Source organism: Alternaria triticimaculans (genome assembly GCF_023758025.1).
Source record: "Alternaria triticimaculans strain BMP 0046 chromosome Unknown scaffold_30, whole genome shotgun sequence".
NCBI lineage: Eukaryota > Fungi > Ascomycota > Dothideomycetes > Pleosporales > Pleosporaceae > Alternaria > Alternaria triticimaculans.
In genome coordinates, this window is record NW_026055987.1 from 65446 (window position 1) to 80873 (window position 15428).

The window sequence follows — 15428 nt, forward strand, 5'->3', positions numbered from 1 at the left end:
CCAAGAGAAAGATACTAGACATCGCGCAACTACCCACAGCTACCAGATGTGCGCCTGAAGCAATGCCCTGCGCAGAACGAGCCTGATGAGCTCAGATTCGGAAGAGAGCCACTCCAGCGCTCACCATGACCATGGAGACGAGATAGACGCCAGGGAAGGCGCGATGGGCGCTTTCGAGACACAAGAAGATGGTTCTGAGGGAAGCGCGACCGAGCGGAGAAGCGCGGACGAAGAGGACAGCGAAGATGTGCAGTCGGTAGACAACGGTATCGAGGGCCTGACGTTTGCCAGGACACGGCGGAGAAGCCCCCAGGAAGAGACGCATGATTCAGCATCAGTGCTGTCCATACGACCGACTATAGAGGTGGCAGGTAGCCCTGCCTCGACGGACATACCCGACGACACCCCCTCGGTTCAGGTATGCAGCATGGCACATCCACATGGGAATCCTCTGACCAAGATAGGGTTCCGGTATATCCTCACCCACAAGCAGCGTGCCCGTGTCGCACAACTCGCTTCGCCCTCACCGACCGACCTCACTGCAGCCATTCGAACGCCGCTTCTCGTCCCGCCTATCCCCATCCCCTGGACCAACGCCACGCGGCCAGTCGCCTGCCTTCCTTTCGCCGCACTCGCGACAATCCTCCGTATCGAGCAATCTCGTCTTCCAACAACTGTCCGATGACGGGTCCGAGACACCTCAAGCGCCGTGGGAGGTCGTGCGATGGACAAAGCTGAAGAAGATCACTGGACAAGTCTTCTCGGAGATTGGCAAGCGCAACTTCGGCAGGCCCACATGCTTACATGTGACGGTCTCGTTGGCGATAGGAACGTCGAAAGGCTTCATCCTCATCTTCGACTACCAGCAGGTCCTCAAGTCCATCATTGGACCGGGTACGAAGGCTGTCGAATGCGGTGCCATCACTTCGCTAGCCATCGCTGCTGATCACTCGGCCATTGCAGGGGGGCATGCGACAGGTCACATCTTCACATGGGAGTTGGCGAAGCCGGCCAAGCCATTCTTGCACATCCCGCCTCTGGAAAGGGCGTCTCTCGAGGACAACAAGTCAGATGGCCATGTTTCGGGCGTAGCCATTCTGCATCTGGGTTTCCTCGGCACCCGGCGCACAGCCCTCGTCTCCGCAGATGACGCAGGCATGGCCTTCTCCCATCTCGCGACACGTGGGCTAGGGGCAATCGCGCGGACGGTCAAGACGACGCGGATCTTGGGGCGATATCCATTGTCGGCAAAGTCACTGGAGAAACCTCGGAAACCAAGTTCTGTGCTGGCCTTCGCTCCCCTGCCATTAGGCAACGTTGAGCAGCCAACCGACAATATGGGTCTGACCGCACTGCTAACACCCTATCTGTTAGTCATTGTCTCGACTACTCCGGTTGCACAGACCCAGCACAAAGCGCCCCGACCCAAGGATGTGGAAGCGCACAGCGCGTTGAGCGGGTGTTTGGCTTGGTTTCCGGCTGTCAAGCTGAAGAGTTCCTCCGACGGTTCCGAGAACGCGATATCCAAAACAAAGCTCGTGTACTGTTGGTCTAACGTCCTGACCATACTCGAAGTCGACTCCATCCTGCCGCCCCCGTCGGAAAGAGAGAAGCCTGTTGAGCTTCGCTTCAGACCTCGGAGTCGCTGGAAGGCGGAAGAAGCTATTGTTGCTGTTCAGTGGCTGAGTCGATCAGTTCTCAGCATGCTTACCATCAGTCAGCGCCTCATGATCTTGGAAGACAACACCCTCCGCGTGACAGACTCATTCGACTTGCTGCAAAAGCACATCTACCACTCGGACCTTTTCTCACGACAGCTCAAGCCGGTAGTTGAGCAGCTTAATGAAGAAGATGCGTCGCTACATGGTGTTGTGGCAGATGCCTTCTACATGAGCTTTCGGGCTTACAAGGGTCGGCTGTTTCTCCTGGGTTTCAACGACTGCTCCATCGGCACTCTCTCAAACTGGGCTGACCGCCTGCTGGCATTGATGGAAGATGGCGACTACATTGCCGCTATCGGTCTCGCGACTTCGTACTACCTCGGGGATGCGGACAAGCTCACCGTCGGACTGCCCGACGATGACAAAGCACGCCATGCGCTTGTACAGCCAAAGCTGCTCGAGATGATTACGGCCTCATTGAAGTATTCCTTCTCAAGACAGGACGACGTAGATCGTGATGCTCAGGAGCGTCGAGCGAAAGAGCTTGCTGAGGTGGTCTTCACAGGTTTACTATGCATGGAGGAATACGACTTCTTGTTCGAAGACGTGTACGATACCTACGAAGAGGCTTCAGCAGAAAAGGCTTTCTTCGAAACCCTCGAGCCATACATACAAGACGATGAGATCACTGCAGTACCACCGAACGTCTTGAAGGACCTCATCACGTTCTACGCCTCAGCCAATCGCTCCGCCCAGCTCGAAGAGATGATCTGCCGGCTCAGCACCGATACGATGGATTTGAACCAAGTCACCATGCTATGTCAACAATACGTACTGTACGACGCGCTGATCTACGTGTGGACAAGGGCTATCGGCGACTACATCACACCACTCACCAACATCCTTGAGCTTATCAAGCTCGTAGACTTCGATGTAAATGAGACGGAGAACATCTATCTCACTGCCGCGAAGAAGATCTTTCCTTACCTAGCGTACACCTTCACCGGGCGGGTGTATCCTGGCGGCGCGTTCATGGAGGATGACCAAGCGTATAGTGCCAAGAAGGACATGTATCGGTTCCTGTTCTCGGGTAAGAATATGGAATGGCCTCCAGGCTCGGGCGATGTCATCTTGACACAGTCTGACGGCAGCCCAGAGCCTCCATTTCCGTATCTGCAGCTCGTCTTGGACTTTGACGCTTCGAGCTTCATGAGCATGTTGAACGAGGCCTTTGAAGACAGCTTCTTGAATGGCGAGCAAGATGCGTCAAACGGGGACCAGCTTAACGGCACGCACAAAGGGTCCGCTCTCACTCCCACTCGCCAGTCCATCATCAACTACCTTTTCGGGATCATGAATACCGACATCTTCGACCCGGAGGACATCATCTACTTCTACATGTTCGTCGCGCGAAATCTACCGAAATACCCGCAACATATAATGCTTCCAGGCACGTCGCTGCATCAAGTCCTCATCGGTCTCTGCGACTACCCTACGGAAACGATCAAGGAAGACTGTCAGCTCTCAGTCGAGTATCTTCTCTCCATCTACCACCCACCCAGTCCACAGAATCTTGTGCCGCTCTTCGAGAAGGCTGGCTTTCATCGCGTGCTCAAGTCCGTGTACCGGAGCGCACACCAATACGCTAAGCTGCTCGAAACGTACCTTGACGATGAAGAAGACGAAGAGGCGGTGTTTGGATGTATTGCTGACATCTTTCGGCCAAGCAAAGGTGTTAACAAGAAGCAGCTGAACGAGGTCAAGACAGTCATCGTCAGTCGTGCTGCAGACTTGGCTGCGATCGACGCGTCGCAAACTGCGGTGACATTGAAGCAATATGCGCCCGACCTGCTCGAGCCAGTTCTCGACGCTATCGAAGCCGGAAGCGATGCGCAGTACCGCTATCTACAGGCTCTGATCGAACCAGAGCAAGCTGCGACAGGCAGTGTTGCGCCCATCGATGAGAATTTACCTTCTGGATTCATCGAGAACTACGTCCAGCTTATGTGTACTTACAATAGCGCGCATGTCGCAGACTTCGTCGGCTCGTTGAAGTCCAGCGACCTCCGATTGGATCCTGTTCTGCCCGCGCTGGAGAAGAGCGGTGTCATTGACGGTGCGGTCATTTTGATGGCTCGAGATGGCCTAGTCCAGGGAGCCATGGACCGACTAGTGAAGCATCTTGGTACGCTTCAGACTGCCTTGATAGGTCTCATCGGAGCCGCATCAGAGACGCCAGATGTGGCCAACACCGAGGAAGCAGTCCACGATCTTCTCGAAGACATCCAGAAGTACATCAAGGTTGGCATATGGTTATGTCAAGGACAGACCCGATCCAAAGAGCCGCGGCCAGAGTCAACTATCGACAGACGGAAGTCGGCATACGGAGAGGTTCGTGAAGGGGATCTTGCGCCAGACGAACTATTATGGCTTGAGCTTGTCGACACGTCCGTGAGACTCATCAGAGACACATCCAGCGCCGTTGCTGACCATGATGCATCCATCACATCAACGGGCATTGACCCAGCAGATACCGTCGACACCGCTCGCATCGTATCCACTCTCCGCTCCTCGATCCAACTAACCTTCTCCGCCCTCCTCACGTCCACCACCATCCCACCCACACGAAAGACCCCCCAATCTCACTCAACTTCAGACCCAACAACCCGCCCACCCCTCCGCCACACCCAATCCAACCCCTCCTTCCTCCGCATCCTCCGCTGCTTCCTCACCCGCGCAACACACACCTACTCGCCCTCGCTCTCAGACCTCCGGTCCGTCCTATCCGAAATCTTCGCAGCCTACACCTTCGAAGAAACCATCCTCAGCCTCGCAAACCGCTTCCTCGATAAAGAATCCTTCGAGCACGTCCACGAGATCACCGAGCTGCGGAAGCGCGGGTGGAGACCCCGCGGCCAGGTCTGCGAGGGGTGTAAGAAGAGGGCTTGGGGGCCTGGTGCGGGCCCGGGTGTGTGGGAGGCGTGGGAGAAGAGGGAGGAGGGGAGGAGGAAAGTGAGGGATGAGATGGTGGGGAAGGGGGAGGAGGGGGAGGGCAGTAGGAAGGCGAAGGGGAAGAGACCGAGTCAGGCGGATGTGTTGGATGATGGGGAGGAGGAGGGGGAGAGGGGGGAGGGGCTTGTGCTGTTTGCTTGTAGGCATTTGTGGCATCGGGGGTGTTTGGAGAAGGAGAGTGGCGAGCAGGAGGGTAATGGGGAAGTGGGGAAGATGATGGGGAGGGTGGGCTTGAAGTGTCCGCTTTGTTGAGCGGGTGGTGTCGCAAGTGCGTATGTATAGTAGTAACTTATGGTTCATTGCATGGTATTCCTCAAAGGAAGAGTACGTTAGCATCCGACATGTGTCTTTTGTTGTGTGTTCGACTCGACTAATATACAACGTAGCCTTCCCGCTGCTACTACTTGATCGTAATCTTGCTTTGGTAGAGCAGCCTAGCTCTTCTCGCCGCTCTATCTCTTGTAAAGAAGCACATCCGAGTCAACGTGTACATTGGGAAGCGCGAAGACATTCGCCACCGTCGAGCGCACCTTGGCCTCAATGTCTTGGTCCTCGACTCGACGATACGGGGCATGGAACCCCTGAAACTCGCCGTATGTTACCTTGACAGTGAGGTGAAGATGCTTCAGGCCGGGTAGTCTCCAGTACACGTCACCCAAGGATGTGAGGACATTGTATTCCCAGGAAGAGGCGAGTGTGGGGGCTTGTCTTATTTGATGAATGTCGAGGGGAGGGAATGACGTGCGGGGGTACAAGGCGTCAGACACGTCGAGATCCACGCTTGTACCATTAACCCGTCCATGAAGGGCGAGTTTAGCCAAACTGACGGAGGCGACAGCAAGCCGCGCAACTTCAGGCAGTGAGTCGATCCAGAAGAAGAACAATCTTGGGTTGCCGACTACGAAGGTGCTTGATGAATAGAAAAGTGGCCATGCCTCCAGGTGTATTTGGCGCGATACACCCAGCAAGGACGGACCGAAGGACGCCCTCGGCTTGTGGCGGCCCGGCTGGGTCTCTTCGTACAGTCGGAAGATTTCGTAGACGTTGCCTTCGGCATCTCGCTTCTCGTGAGAGTTACCGACATACCACACTGGGTGCCCGAGTACGTAGCCGTAGATCGTGTTGCGAATTTCGCCAGGCAGCTTGAGCAGCGGGGAGGTGCGTTGGTTGCGCAGAGCACTGTGCATCGTTAGTATCAATGCTAAAATGCATCTTAGCGGCTTCTCGCGCTTACATTGCCTGCTTCCAAGGCGAGCTATCGGTAAGTACGACCATCTTGCAGTGTCGTGGGTTGTCCAAGGGTAGAGATTGAGAGAGTAACTGAAGTGACGGTCACAACAAGATATTGATAGCGTAAAGCTAGGCGAGACTGACATGAGAGCGATTAGGCAACGAGATGACGTAGGGCGCTTTGCTCCGACCGCCTTCACCTCGGGCTAATCGTTCAGTCGCAGAGGTCGCAGCGGTGTGTGGTCGCGTATGATGCCTCTGCTCGATACATCCAATGACTCATCCTCGCAAGGTAGCTCACAAGCATACCTGGAGACCGGTAACATTTCCATCAATACGTATCCACTCAAAGCTCAAGGGCCGTTACCGCTCCGCGCGATGTGTAACAAACGTGATGTGTCACTCACAACAGCCGTGCCCGACAATTACATGCACGTCCATACTCACGCAAGCCTTCCGCGTCCCAAAGATCCTCTTGACTTCGGGGCGCAGCCGCGCGATGGGCATAGTTTTGGCGCGCTGAATAGCCGCGTTGTCTGGCTGATTCAAATTGACCGCGAATTTGCTTACGTTGAGGATGAGATGAATGCGCACAAAGTCCCAGGACCGGTGAGAAGTGAGGGTGAATGAGCATGCGAGCGTTTGTATCAACACGCGCCCCCGCTTTATCGACCTTCTCAACTTTCGCTTGCACAACAACACTTCTCCAGCTGTCTACTTCGCAATCAGCATCTTTCGCTCTTACATTCTCACTACTCTCCCTTTCGCAATCGCAATGGCTCTCAGCGCTGCCACGCTTACGCGTTATACCGGAAACTACAAGAACGACACATCAGCCGAGCGCTTCGCGATCACCCTCGATGGCGCCATCATCAAGCTCGCTTGTTTCGACAAGGTCACTGGAGCCATCACGACCAGCTCCATACTGTCGATCGACGCTTCCACAATGCGCATGGGAGGCGGAACGAAGGAACAGGTTCTCAAGAACGCGGATCTGAGAACGACTTGGCGCCTACATCCCAAGTACACTATGGTCATGTTCGCCATGCAAGGAGATGAAGTCGGCAGCTTCACGATGAACAAGGTCAAGTATTCGCGCTATCAAACCGGTGAGAGCGCTCTGCTCCAACTTCCTCCTGAGATCCGGCAAGACATCTGGAGGTATGTCCTCGACGACCCCGGTACTATAGCCATTTCAGTACCAAAGGATGGCAAATCCTTCCTACAAGATCCGGCTCGCGGTAATGCACCGTACAATCGCATTTCCGAAATCTGCAAAGAGTTCAGCAGAGAGGCCAGGTATCTGGAGATGTCTATCAACCATCTGCGCGTCGAAGAAGATCGGGGCCTGCATTTGGTCAGAGTGCTCAATCTGAGCGATGCATTTCTGGATCGCACGATGCGCACGGTCACGTATGTGTCGAGCTGGGGTCCTGAACGTACACCTCGCCTACCAGTTCTTCACGGTCTTCTCAAGTACGCCAAGAAGAACGAGCATGTCAAGATTGACATCAAGTTGAATAGGTGGAGTCTGGTGAACGCGAAGCCGATATCAATCCGGGAGGGTTTTGTTCGGTTTGGCATGGGTCTAAGCAAAGCCTTCAGGGGTGCGAAGGAGGGCTCAGATTGGGACACAATCTTCGTGGAGAAATTTTGGAGGTCGAATGCGAAGTTGGAGGAGGTGAATGCTCACAATGTGAGATTCTGGCCAAAGGATGGGGAGTTGTCGGAGAAGGATTGGGGTAAGGTGAAGTCCGCATGTGCCGTTAAGCCCTTCAAGAAGGTCATCTCTGGCTATGGTGTCAGCGATAAAGAGGCCTTGGACAACCTTATGTTAGTCCTGAAGAGCTACTATTCTAAGGGTGCATAAGAGTCGAGGTATAGCATAAGAATTGGTATTAGTAGAGAATAGACGTCGGTGGATACGTTGATTCCTAATTTGACCCAGATTCAACGCTTTGATATCGCTGCTTGACATGAGTGACACTGCTATCGAGGACGTATGTGTAGATCCAATTCCTGAGCTCTCCGGGGAGCTTGAGAAGGGGAGAGTTGGACTGGTTTATCGCACCGCTGACAGATGTTAGTCGCTGAAACTTCGGACAAGTATGCGTAGAGTGCGGAACTTACATTGCCATTTGCTTGGGTTGAGCCTCACACAGTACCACAATATTGCCGGTAATGATATGTGCGATGAATCCGAGAGGCAAAGAGTCGTAGTGGGAATTGACGCATAGACATGGGATCACAAATTACTAGCGATCCCCTTCGTGGATATCTCGCACTATGGATCCAACAATGTCGTTTCGAAGTGCGCACGACGCGACCTACAAGTGGTTTTGGACTTCACGGGCCACGGTTCTTTGTTCTGGCATGTGAACATGGTTGCGCAGATGTGACATTGCTTTGTAGCGCGAGCGTTGTGAGCCGGCAGCCTGGTTGTCGGATTGTAGCGCCTATCTGTCCTCGTGTCGGCGCTCTGCTCACGTAGATGTCGTCCCCAGGCACCCAGATAGACGTGATAGGCCAGAGTAGATGCATCGGTGTGTTCGTCGTTCAGGTATGAAGGTCCGTCAGACATTAGCCGATCTGATAAGGCCCGGGGCTGGCGAGCCTCGGTCCTAAGCCGGATTGGGTGCAAGGGTCCAGAGTGGGTCCCCGTCAAAGCCGTACACCCGTGTGGCCGAGGTACCTAGGTATGCTCGCAAAATCACTTCAAATTGTACACAACAGCTTTCGGCCTTAGCATGACTACCGCGCCTCTGCCCGATCACCCCAATGGAAGCTTGACCAATACCCGAGGGGCCATTCCTCTCAATGACGCATTCGAGCGTCTCCGCTGGTCGGTCTTTGAGGACATCTCCAACATCCTCGTTCTCGACGAACCAAAGACACCCGGTGGGAAGCCTTGTCTATCGCCTTTCGAAGGCCACGCTATCGCATCGGAACCAGCTTCCGCGATCCCCCTTACCAAGATAGCCTTCAGCATCGACGAGCTCAATCAGTTCGCATCTCTTGAAACAGGCTTCAGCGATGACGAGTTCGACGAGCCTGGGTTTGAGGAAAACCGTCGCTATCAGCGACCAGAACCCTTGGTTGTCACCAGAGAAGATGGCGGTACTGTCACAGTTGCAGACGTCGTCCAGCAACTATCAGGGTACTTTCTCACTCACAAGGAGGACATACTCATGGCAAAAGCCTATATAAATGGGGACGCGAGCGACCACGGGGCGGACGACGATCAAGCGGCCACTACTACCCTGGGCGAAGACCGGGGTACATCTCCCGGCACCAAAGTTTTCTTCGAAGGATTCTTTGGTATCATAGAGCCCACCATGGAGTCGCTTCCCGTAATACTGTGGACCGAAGGGGATGGCTCGTTTCCATTAGATGACAGACTGCGACAGTAGATACAGCATCATTCTCGGGCGTGGTGGTGGCTCGGGGGCTATTTCTGCCGAAGGGCCAATTGGTAGTGTACTTGCTGAGTGTCGCATGCGGCGGGAATGGATCCAGGGAAAATGCTTACTGTCGTTATCGGCGGCATGTAGCTTTTTGAACGAAGCGTCGCTAACAGGAGTGAAAAGGCCAAGATCGAAAAAAGGGGTAGGCCTCACGCGGCGGTGTCCCATGGGCGCATGGTTCCACGCCGTATACTGTTCATGCATTCGCTATTTTGATGAAATATGTGTCGCTATACCTTTGATTCGTTCCAGATAAGGGTGTCGGTACCGATGCGTTCGCGCGAGCCTTCCGAGGTCTCTTTCGAACGCGGCATGGGCCTCTATCCCATGAGGATTGTCGCGGCTTATAGGCAATCTCCCCGCGCATTGAACGTACAAGGCTGACTGAAAGCGCCGCAGGCGAATGTGAGGAACGAAGCTTTGAGTCGCAGTCGCATCTTGTAGTAGTTTCGCAGGTGCAGCGTCCGATATTGTCCCCAGCAATGCTGCGGTGGCTACCAGATGCAGGGTGGCAGGTGCGCAGGTTAACGGCGCGGCTTACGGGATCTTCGAGGTTGTGCGAGTACCGAGCCGCGGGCGGCAATGTCCGGCGCTCACAACAACTTTGGCGATCGTGGCAACAACTCGACAACAGGTCAGACGACGCTGCGCATCAATGCGAGCAATGCGTCGCTGCGAAGGTAGTACCGCCTACATATTCCTGGAGCCGACGCAGTGAAACGCCCCCACATAATATATTTCAGTGATATCCGCGCCGATGGGACGTTTGCCGATCTTCGCCCCCATGTTAAGGTCAGCGAGGCGTAGTCTGACACTACACTTTATATTCGATAACAGTCTATCGGGCTGATTGGAGTGTTGAGGGTGACCGGTCTCCGCGCCTCACGTACGCGTCATTCCGACCCTTCATTGCAACCTCAGCCTTGCGGCTTCTTGCAGCACCTGAAGTTGATGTTTTGTTCGAGATAAAGACACCGCTTTCGAACTTTACCTTTCGATAAGCTTCGATCTCGCTCTGCGTCTAACTTGCTACCATGGCACCTATCTCCGACGAGATTAGTCTGCGAACGATATCAAGAGCCAACTCGACCTCTGAACACGGCGACATCAGCCCTTTGCATCAGGCACCGACGCCAGACTCTTCAGTTCAACCGCATGACGATCTTGATGCACAAGAGCAAGATCTGCCTGAAAATGTGGGAAATCCCGACGACGAGAGCGAAATGCAACCTTCTCTCTCCTCGGTGTCAACGTCATCGAACCCGGCCAGCTTAGGACAGGAAAACAACCGGCGCTTTGATCCCTTTCGACGCACAACGCACTGGAAAACAACAGGGATGATCATAGGCTTCAATTTCGGGGGTACGTAGTCGCATGCACAAGATTGAACAGAGTTAAACTGGTGTAGCGCTTTTGTCCGCTTTGGGGCATTACTTCCTGTTTCATAATCTGGATCACCAGCTCACTGAGACGAGCTATCTTACACAGCCGCAGGTCTCTGCGGTCTCGATCCTTCTGACAACAATCTTCAAGTCCGCCTTGACGGCAAGCATTGGAACCTCCTTTGCGCAGCATTTGTGGCTCGTTCTTCGCGGGAACCCATTGCCAATCGATACGATTGAGAAAATGTTTGTACTTCGCACCAACATATTCGCACTGTGCGACTTGCGAAGCACCTGGAGATCACCCACATTGATCGCGATGGCGCTTTCCGTATGGTGTCTGGGACTGGCGACAATTTATCCTCCAGGAGCGCTGATCGTTGCAATTGAACCCCATACGTCTACCAAGGAGCTCGAAATGGCTGTGATGAATCCGCCGATTCCTCGCGACCTAGACTTTGCTGGAAATGACAGCTTTCCAACATTGACTTTCGGCGGATTTGGCTTCGAGCGGGGTGTCTTCATGCCTGATGAGAACAACAAGACTGTAGAACTCTTGCCTCGTGCAAGAACGTTTGAATACTAGTAAGCTGGCGAATTTACAACGCATCCGTCAGCACTAACTGGTATAGCGGACCAAATCCAGCTCTGCGCAGCATCGCGCAATCCATCGTGATTGACAATCACGTTTTTCAGTTGCCTGGATACCCAGGTGAGAATTCGACGTACAAGCTTCAGTTTCGGGGCCCGCAGTTGCGATGCAATGTTTCACGGTACAACAATTACATCCCACTCAGGCAAGACGACCAGAGCCAAACAGACCCTCGGTATCCGCCGCCGCTGTCCGGCGATGTTTTTATTTCAAAGTGGCTGACCGACTCGCTATCCCTCTCGGTCCAACAGCACAACATCAGCGGTTATTCAATCTTGCATAGCGATCCAAACACCACGGTTTTCAAAGCTCACGTCGAGACGACCGAGCAGGCTTGCGTTCCAGAATCTGTTTTGTACGATGTTAATGTGACATTTCCACGCGGTGTTCAGAATCTCGAGTACCACTTAAGCGACGAGACAGACATGCGAAAGAATTGGCAATCTCCCAGAAGGTCATCTGTGATACGTCTGACGCTTCCCGCCGATCCGCAGGCAGCTCAAGATTGGAACCAGAAAGTGCTTGGTGCGCTTCCAGCATTCAACGAATGGGCAATATTGGATGCGCTCGGTAGCTTTCTCGAAGGCGTAAATACTATAGTATGGGCACGCCATTACCCACCTGACTGTCAGCTTATCGCTCAAGACAACAAGACTGCAATCGAGGAATGTGGAGATTGGGACCTTTCCTACAAGTCCTGCGAGCTAAGTTCTCCTCCTTTCGATACGCCACTCCAAGGAACAATCTTCCAGACCTCTCGGTTTGACCCAAAGTCACTGGGTTCCTGCTACGACGCAAGAGAGGACCTGGAAATCACAGAGGAGCTTCTCAACAATGCACTCACAAATATCACTCTTTCCGCTATTTCTCTAGGATTATGGCAGGAAACAATTCCCGTAACCTTCACCCGCTATCAGAGCACGTACTCTTTCGCCAGTCCGCTCAACCTCATTCTTCCGTACAGCATCTGCTTCGTTGCTGCCAGTATCTTCGCTGGTATAGCAATATACTCACTGTCGCGGAACGGCACACCCGCGGCGGATGGCGGCTTCTTGCAGATTATGACGGCCACGAGGGGTAACACGGAGATGGAACGGCTTGTCTTGCGACACGATTTGACGAAGCTGGACAAGCTGCCGGTGGAGCTAAGGAGTCTCAAGGTACGGTACGGCGAGCTGGTTGGCGCAGACGTACCGGGATTCGAGGGGAGGTTTGGGTTCGGAACGGCTGAGGAAACAATGGGTCTGAGGAAACGGAAGTGAGACTTGATACAGTTAACACGCGACGAAGAACAAGAATCAAGGAGAGAGAGCAGTGTCGTAGCGCAATACTTCGCGCCGGCCGCAAGTGTCTCTGAGCCTACCATGGAGCCGCTTCCTGTACTATTGCAGACCGAAGGGGATGGATCACCTCCATTAATCAGATGACAGACTCCTACAACGGACTCTCTGGAACTCAAGCTTAGGAGTTGGCCTGGAATTACATCCGACATGGCTCTCTCGTCTCCTGTATCGTGCCGCAATATCACACTTAGCCGCCGACAGCGTACTCACCGACCCTTGCGCGCAGTCTTCGTGTGAGGCCTAGGAGCAGTCGCGTACTGTCAATGCGGCGGGATCTAATTCAAGTTACACCACGAACGCCACGGATAGAGAGATTGAGTCAGATGGGGTTGTAGCCGCGTATAGTTGCGTCTGCGCTGGAGCGTGAAGATAACTCACTACATGATTTGGAAAGATGCCTTTCTCTGGACACCGCTATGATCTTCGGACGGCACGCTGACCTCGCTGCACACGACGATCGTGTTCTTCCCATCTGCTTCAAGATCGTTGCGCTGCATGCGATGCATAGCCACATCGTCTCCTTTGATCATGTCTTCTTCACTTTCATTGTCGAGCGTCAGGCCCCCGAAATCGTGGCGCGCCCGGTGCGGTACCCTCCGGCTCGCCCGGTTTCCACCGGGCCCGGATCCGCCCCCAATGGTTTCAAAGTCACTGCCTGGAGGCTCTTGCCCTTTTGCGTTGCTGGAGCCGATCGTACTGGGTAGGAAAGGCGTGAGCCAGTTTTTGAGCAATGGGAAGATCATAGGAAGGTTCGTCGTAAATATGGCGATGAAGGTCTCGCGAGTACCCCAAGAGGCGGTGAGCTCAGCACTGTTCAAAGGGTCCTAAAGATCGGTTAGTCTCGAAGCCAATTCCATAGCGATTGTGCCACTGTAACTTGCCGTGATAAGATAGATGCTCTTCAATATCGCACACACAATAACGAGCATGCCAGCGCCAAGTACGAGCATGGCGGCAATCTTCTTGTACGTCCTCAATCTCGACTTCCATAACATAGGAATTGGTATTAGTAGCAGATAAACGTCGGTGGATACGTTAAAGACAAATGTGACCCAGATCAGACGCTTCGATATCGCTGCTTGACACGCATTTCCGGGATCGGGATTGATCTGCCAGTAGCGCCAGAATGGTCGACAGGAGAGGTATATGGTGAGTATGATGATCACAAAACTGGTGATGATGGACGCGAAAGCGATGTGAATGCGGGTCGTGTACATCCCAAGACCAGCCTGTGATTCGTGTCAGTCAAAGCTTCCCGGCCTACTGCGATGGATATACACACCGTGAGACGAAGATAGAAGGCTGCTACGCATAGCTTGAGAGACCAAAGCAGGCATGCAGCGGTGGTCCAGCCAGCTACTTGAATTTTCGATCCGATGACTCTGAAGCCCCGTTAGCTACGTGTGCGCCGGGGCTCACTATGTCGTTTCTTGCGCCAGGTTCTGGCTCTTTGTATACCTCAATCTAAACTCGGGGTCGTCTTGCGACAGGGCAGCACGCTCATTCGGCGTCATGCCGTCATTTGCGAGGCCATGTACGTGCACTCCCGGACTGTACCCGAGGCTGCATTGGGCGGTGTAGATGAGCTAACAAACGGATTATTAGCAGTATGGAATCTATGAAGCATTCTTTGCTACTCACGATAGCAATCCATACTAGGTAGTCATCTACTTGTAGCTCGCGGAGGCCCACGGCGGTAATCCTGGCGTATGTTCGCAGACACGTGAAGGAGACAGCGAGTGCATAGAGGGTCCACAGCTCCACGATGCTCATGGTGTACTTTGCAACGATGGTGTTGGATGATCGATCAAGTCTGGTCCATCACTCTTGAACTCTGGGTCGGTCGGTATAACCACCAACCTGGAACAGAGCGGATGGAACTGAATCTGTATCCGAGACTTTCATGGCGTAGACTAACTAGATAGAATGTCAGCGAACAGATACCCCGTGTAATCACATCACATCGGCCCGAAATCACATTGGCACCCACTCTGAGTGCGCCATCCGATACTTTGCAGAGAGAGGAAGGCACAAAGCGGCGCAGTTCTTGGCTTGCCGGCCATAGATCAGAATCACGCTGAATACGTGCAATATCTTCTTTTTTGACTTGCTATATTACAACCGCATGTTCTCATAGCCGAGGAGATCAGTGTCTTCGATGGCCACGTTCGTGGTATCGCCTGGGCAAAAGGTGCGCAACGAAGGCCGCATTGCGCATTCGGCATTCGACAATGTTGTTGGCAAGACGGGAATTGGCATGCATGCCCTCGTTGAGTCTGTGAAGTACGAGGGTGCAAGCCTTCCAGCAAGGAAAGAAGTGGGTGAAAGCGCACCTCGACTAGCGTATAGGAAGCGGCTGTTGGCGCCTGGGCGGGCCAGGGCAACGGTGCGGCATCTCGTCCGATCCCCGAGCCAATCGCGGTGATGCCTACGACCCACAAACCTCGAGAATGTGCAAGCGCGCAAATCGCGGCGAAGATAAGATCATCGTAGGATCAGATTCGCGCCGATTGTGTGACCGAGCTGAATCCTGCGATGCAGCCTATCCCGCCTTTGCGCCATCTAGACCCTGACGACAAGCACGCTGCAGGGCGGCCCGGAGGTCTTCCTCATGGAGCATGATGCTTTTAGCCGACAGCTCAGATGCCTTCTCGTATTTGAGATGCTTTGAAGCCACATGCCAG

At 53.8% G+C, this 15428-nt stretch overlaps 7 protein-coding genes across 7 annotated transcripts; 5 read left to right on the forward strand and 2 right to left on the reverse strand.

Moving 5' to 3' along the window:
* Positions 1-85: 85 nt before the first annotated feature.
* Positions 86-4925, forward strand: J4E78_010310 (uncharacterized protein; the record flags this gene model as incomplete). The annotated part of the gene is made up of 2 exons (XM_049370888.1): positions 86-418; positions 465-4925. The coding sequence occupies 2 exons, from the start codon at positions 86-88 to the stop codon at positions 4923-4925; spliced, it is 4794 nt and encodes a 1597-aa protein (XP_049217344.1).
* A 200-nt stretch (positions 4926-5125) lies between these two features.
* J4E78_010311 (uncharacterized protein) lies at positions 5126-5948 on the reverse strand (the record flags this gene model as incomplete). The annotated part of the gene is made up of 2 exons (XM_049370889.1): positions 5126-5852; positions 5908-5948. The coding sequence occupies 2 exons, from the start codon at positions 5946-5948 to the stop codon at positions 5126-5128; spliced, it is 768 nt and encodes a 255-aa protein (XP_049217345.1).
* Positions 5949-6678: 730 nt separating this feature from the next.
* J4E78_010312 (uncharacterized protein) lies at positions 6679-7773 on the forward strand (the record flags this gene model as incomplete). The annotated part of the gene is made up of 1 exon (XM_049370890.1): positions 6679-7773. The coding sequence occupies one exon, from the start codon at positions 6679-6681 to the stop codon at positions 7771-7773; it is 1095 nt and encodes a 364-aa protein (XP_049217346.1).
* Positions 7774-8438: 665 nt separating this feature from the next.
* J4E78_010313 (uncharacterized protein) lies at positions 8439-9313 on the forward strand (the record flags this gene model as incomplete). The annotated part of the gene is made up of 3 exons (XM_049370891.1): positions 8439-8446; positions 8488-8591; positions 8637-9313. The coding sequence occupies 3 exons, from the start codon at positions 8439-8441 to the stop codon at positions 9311-9313; spliced, it is 789 nt and encodes a 262-aa protein (XP_049217347.1).
* A 1088-nt stretch (positions 9314-10401) lies between these two features.
* J4E78_010314 (uncharacterized protein) lies at positions 10402-10989 on the forward strand (the record flags this gene model as incomplete). The annotated part of the gene is made up of 2 exons (XM_049370892.1): positions 10402-10729; positions 10862-10989. The coding sequence occupies 2 exons, from the start codon at positions 10402-10404 to the stop codon at positions 10987-10989; spliced, it is 456 nt and encodes a 151-aa protein (XP_049217348.1).
* Positions 10990-11826: 837 nt separating this feature from the next.
* On the forward strand, positions 11827-12663 carry J4E78_010315 (uncharacterized protein; the record flags this gene model as incomplete). Its single annotated transcript, XM_049370893.1, has 1 exon — positions 11827-12663. One exon carries the CDS (start codon positions 11827-11829, stop codon positions 12661-12663), a length of 837 nt encoding a protein of 278 aa, XP_049217349.1.
* Positions 12664-13121: 458 nt separating this feature from the next.
* On the reverse strand, positions 13122-14517 carry J4E78_010316 (uncharacterized protein; the record flags this gene model as incomplete). Its single annotated transcript, XM_049370894.1, has 3 exons — positions 13122-13568; positions 13662-13973; positions 14386-14517. 3 exons carry the CDS (start codon positions 14515-14517, stop codon positions 13122-13124), a joined length of 891 nt encoding a protein of 296 aa, XP_049217350.1.
* Between the last annotated feature and the right edge of the window lie 911 nt (positions 14518-15428).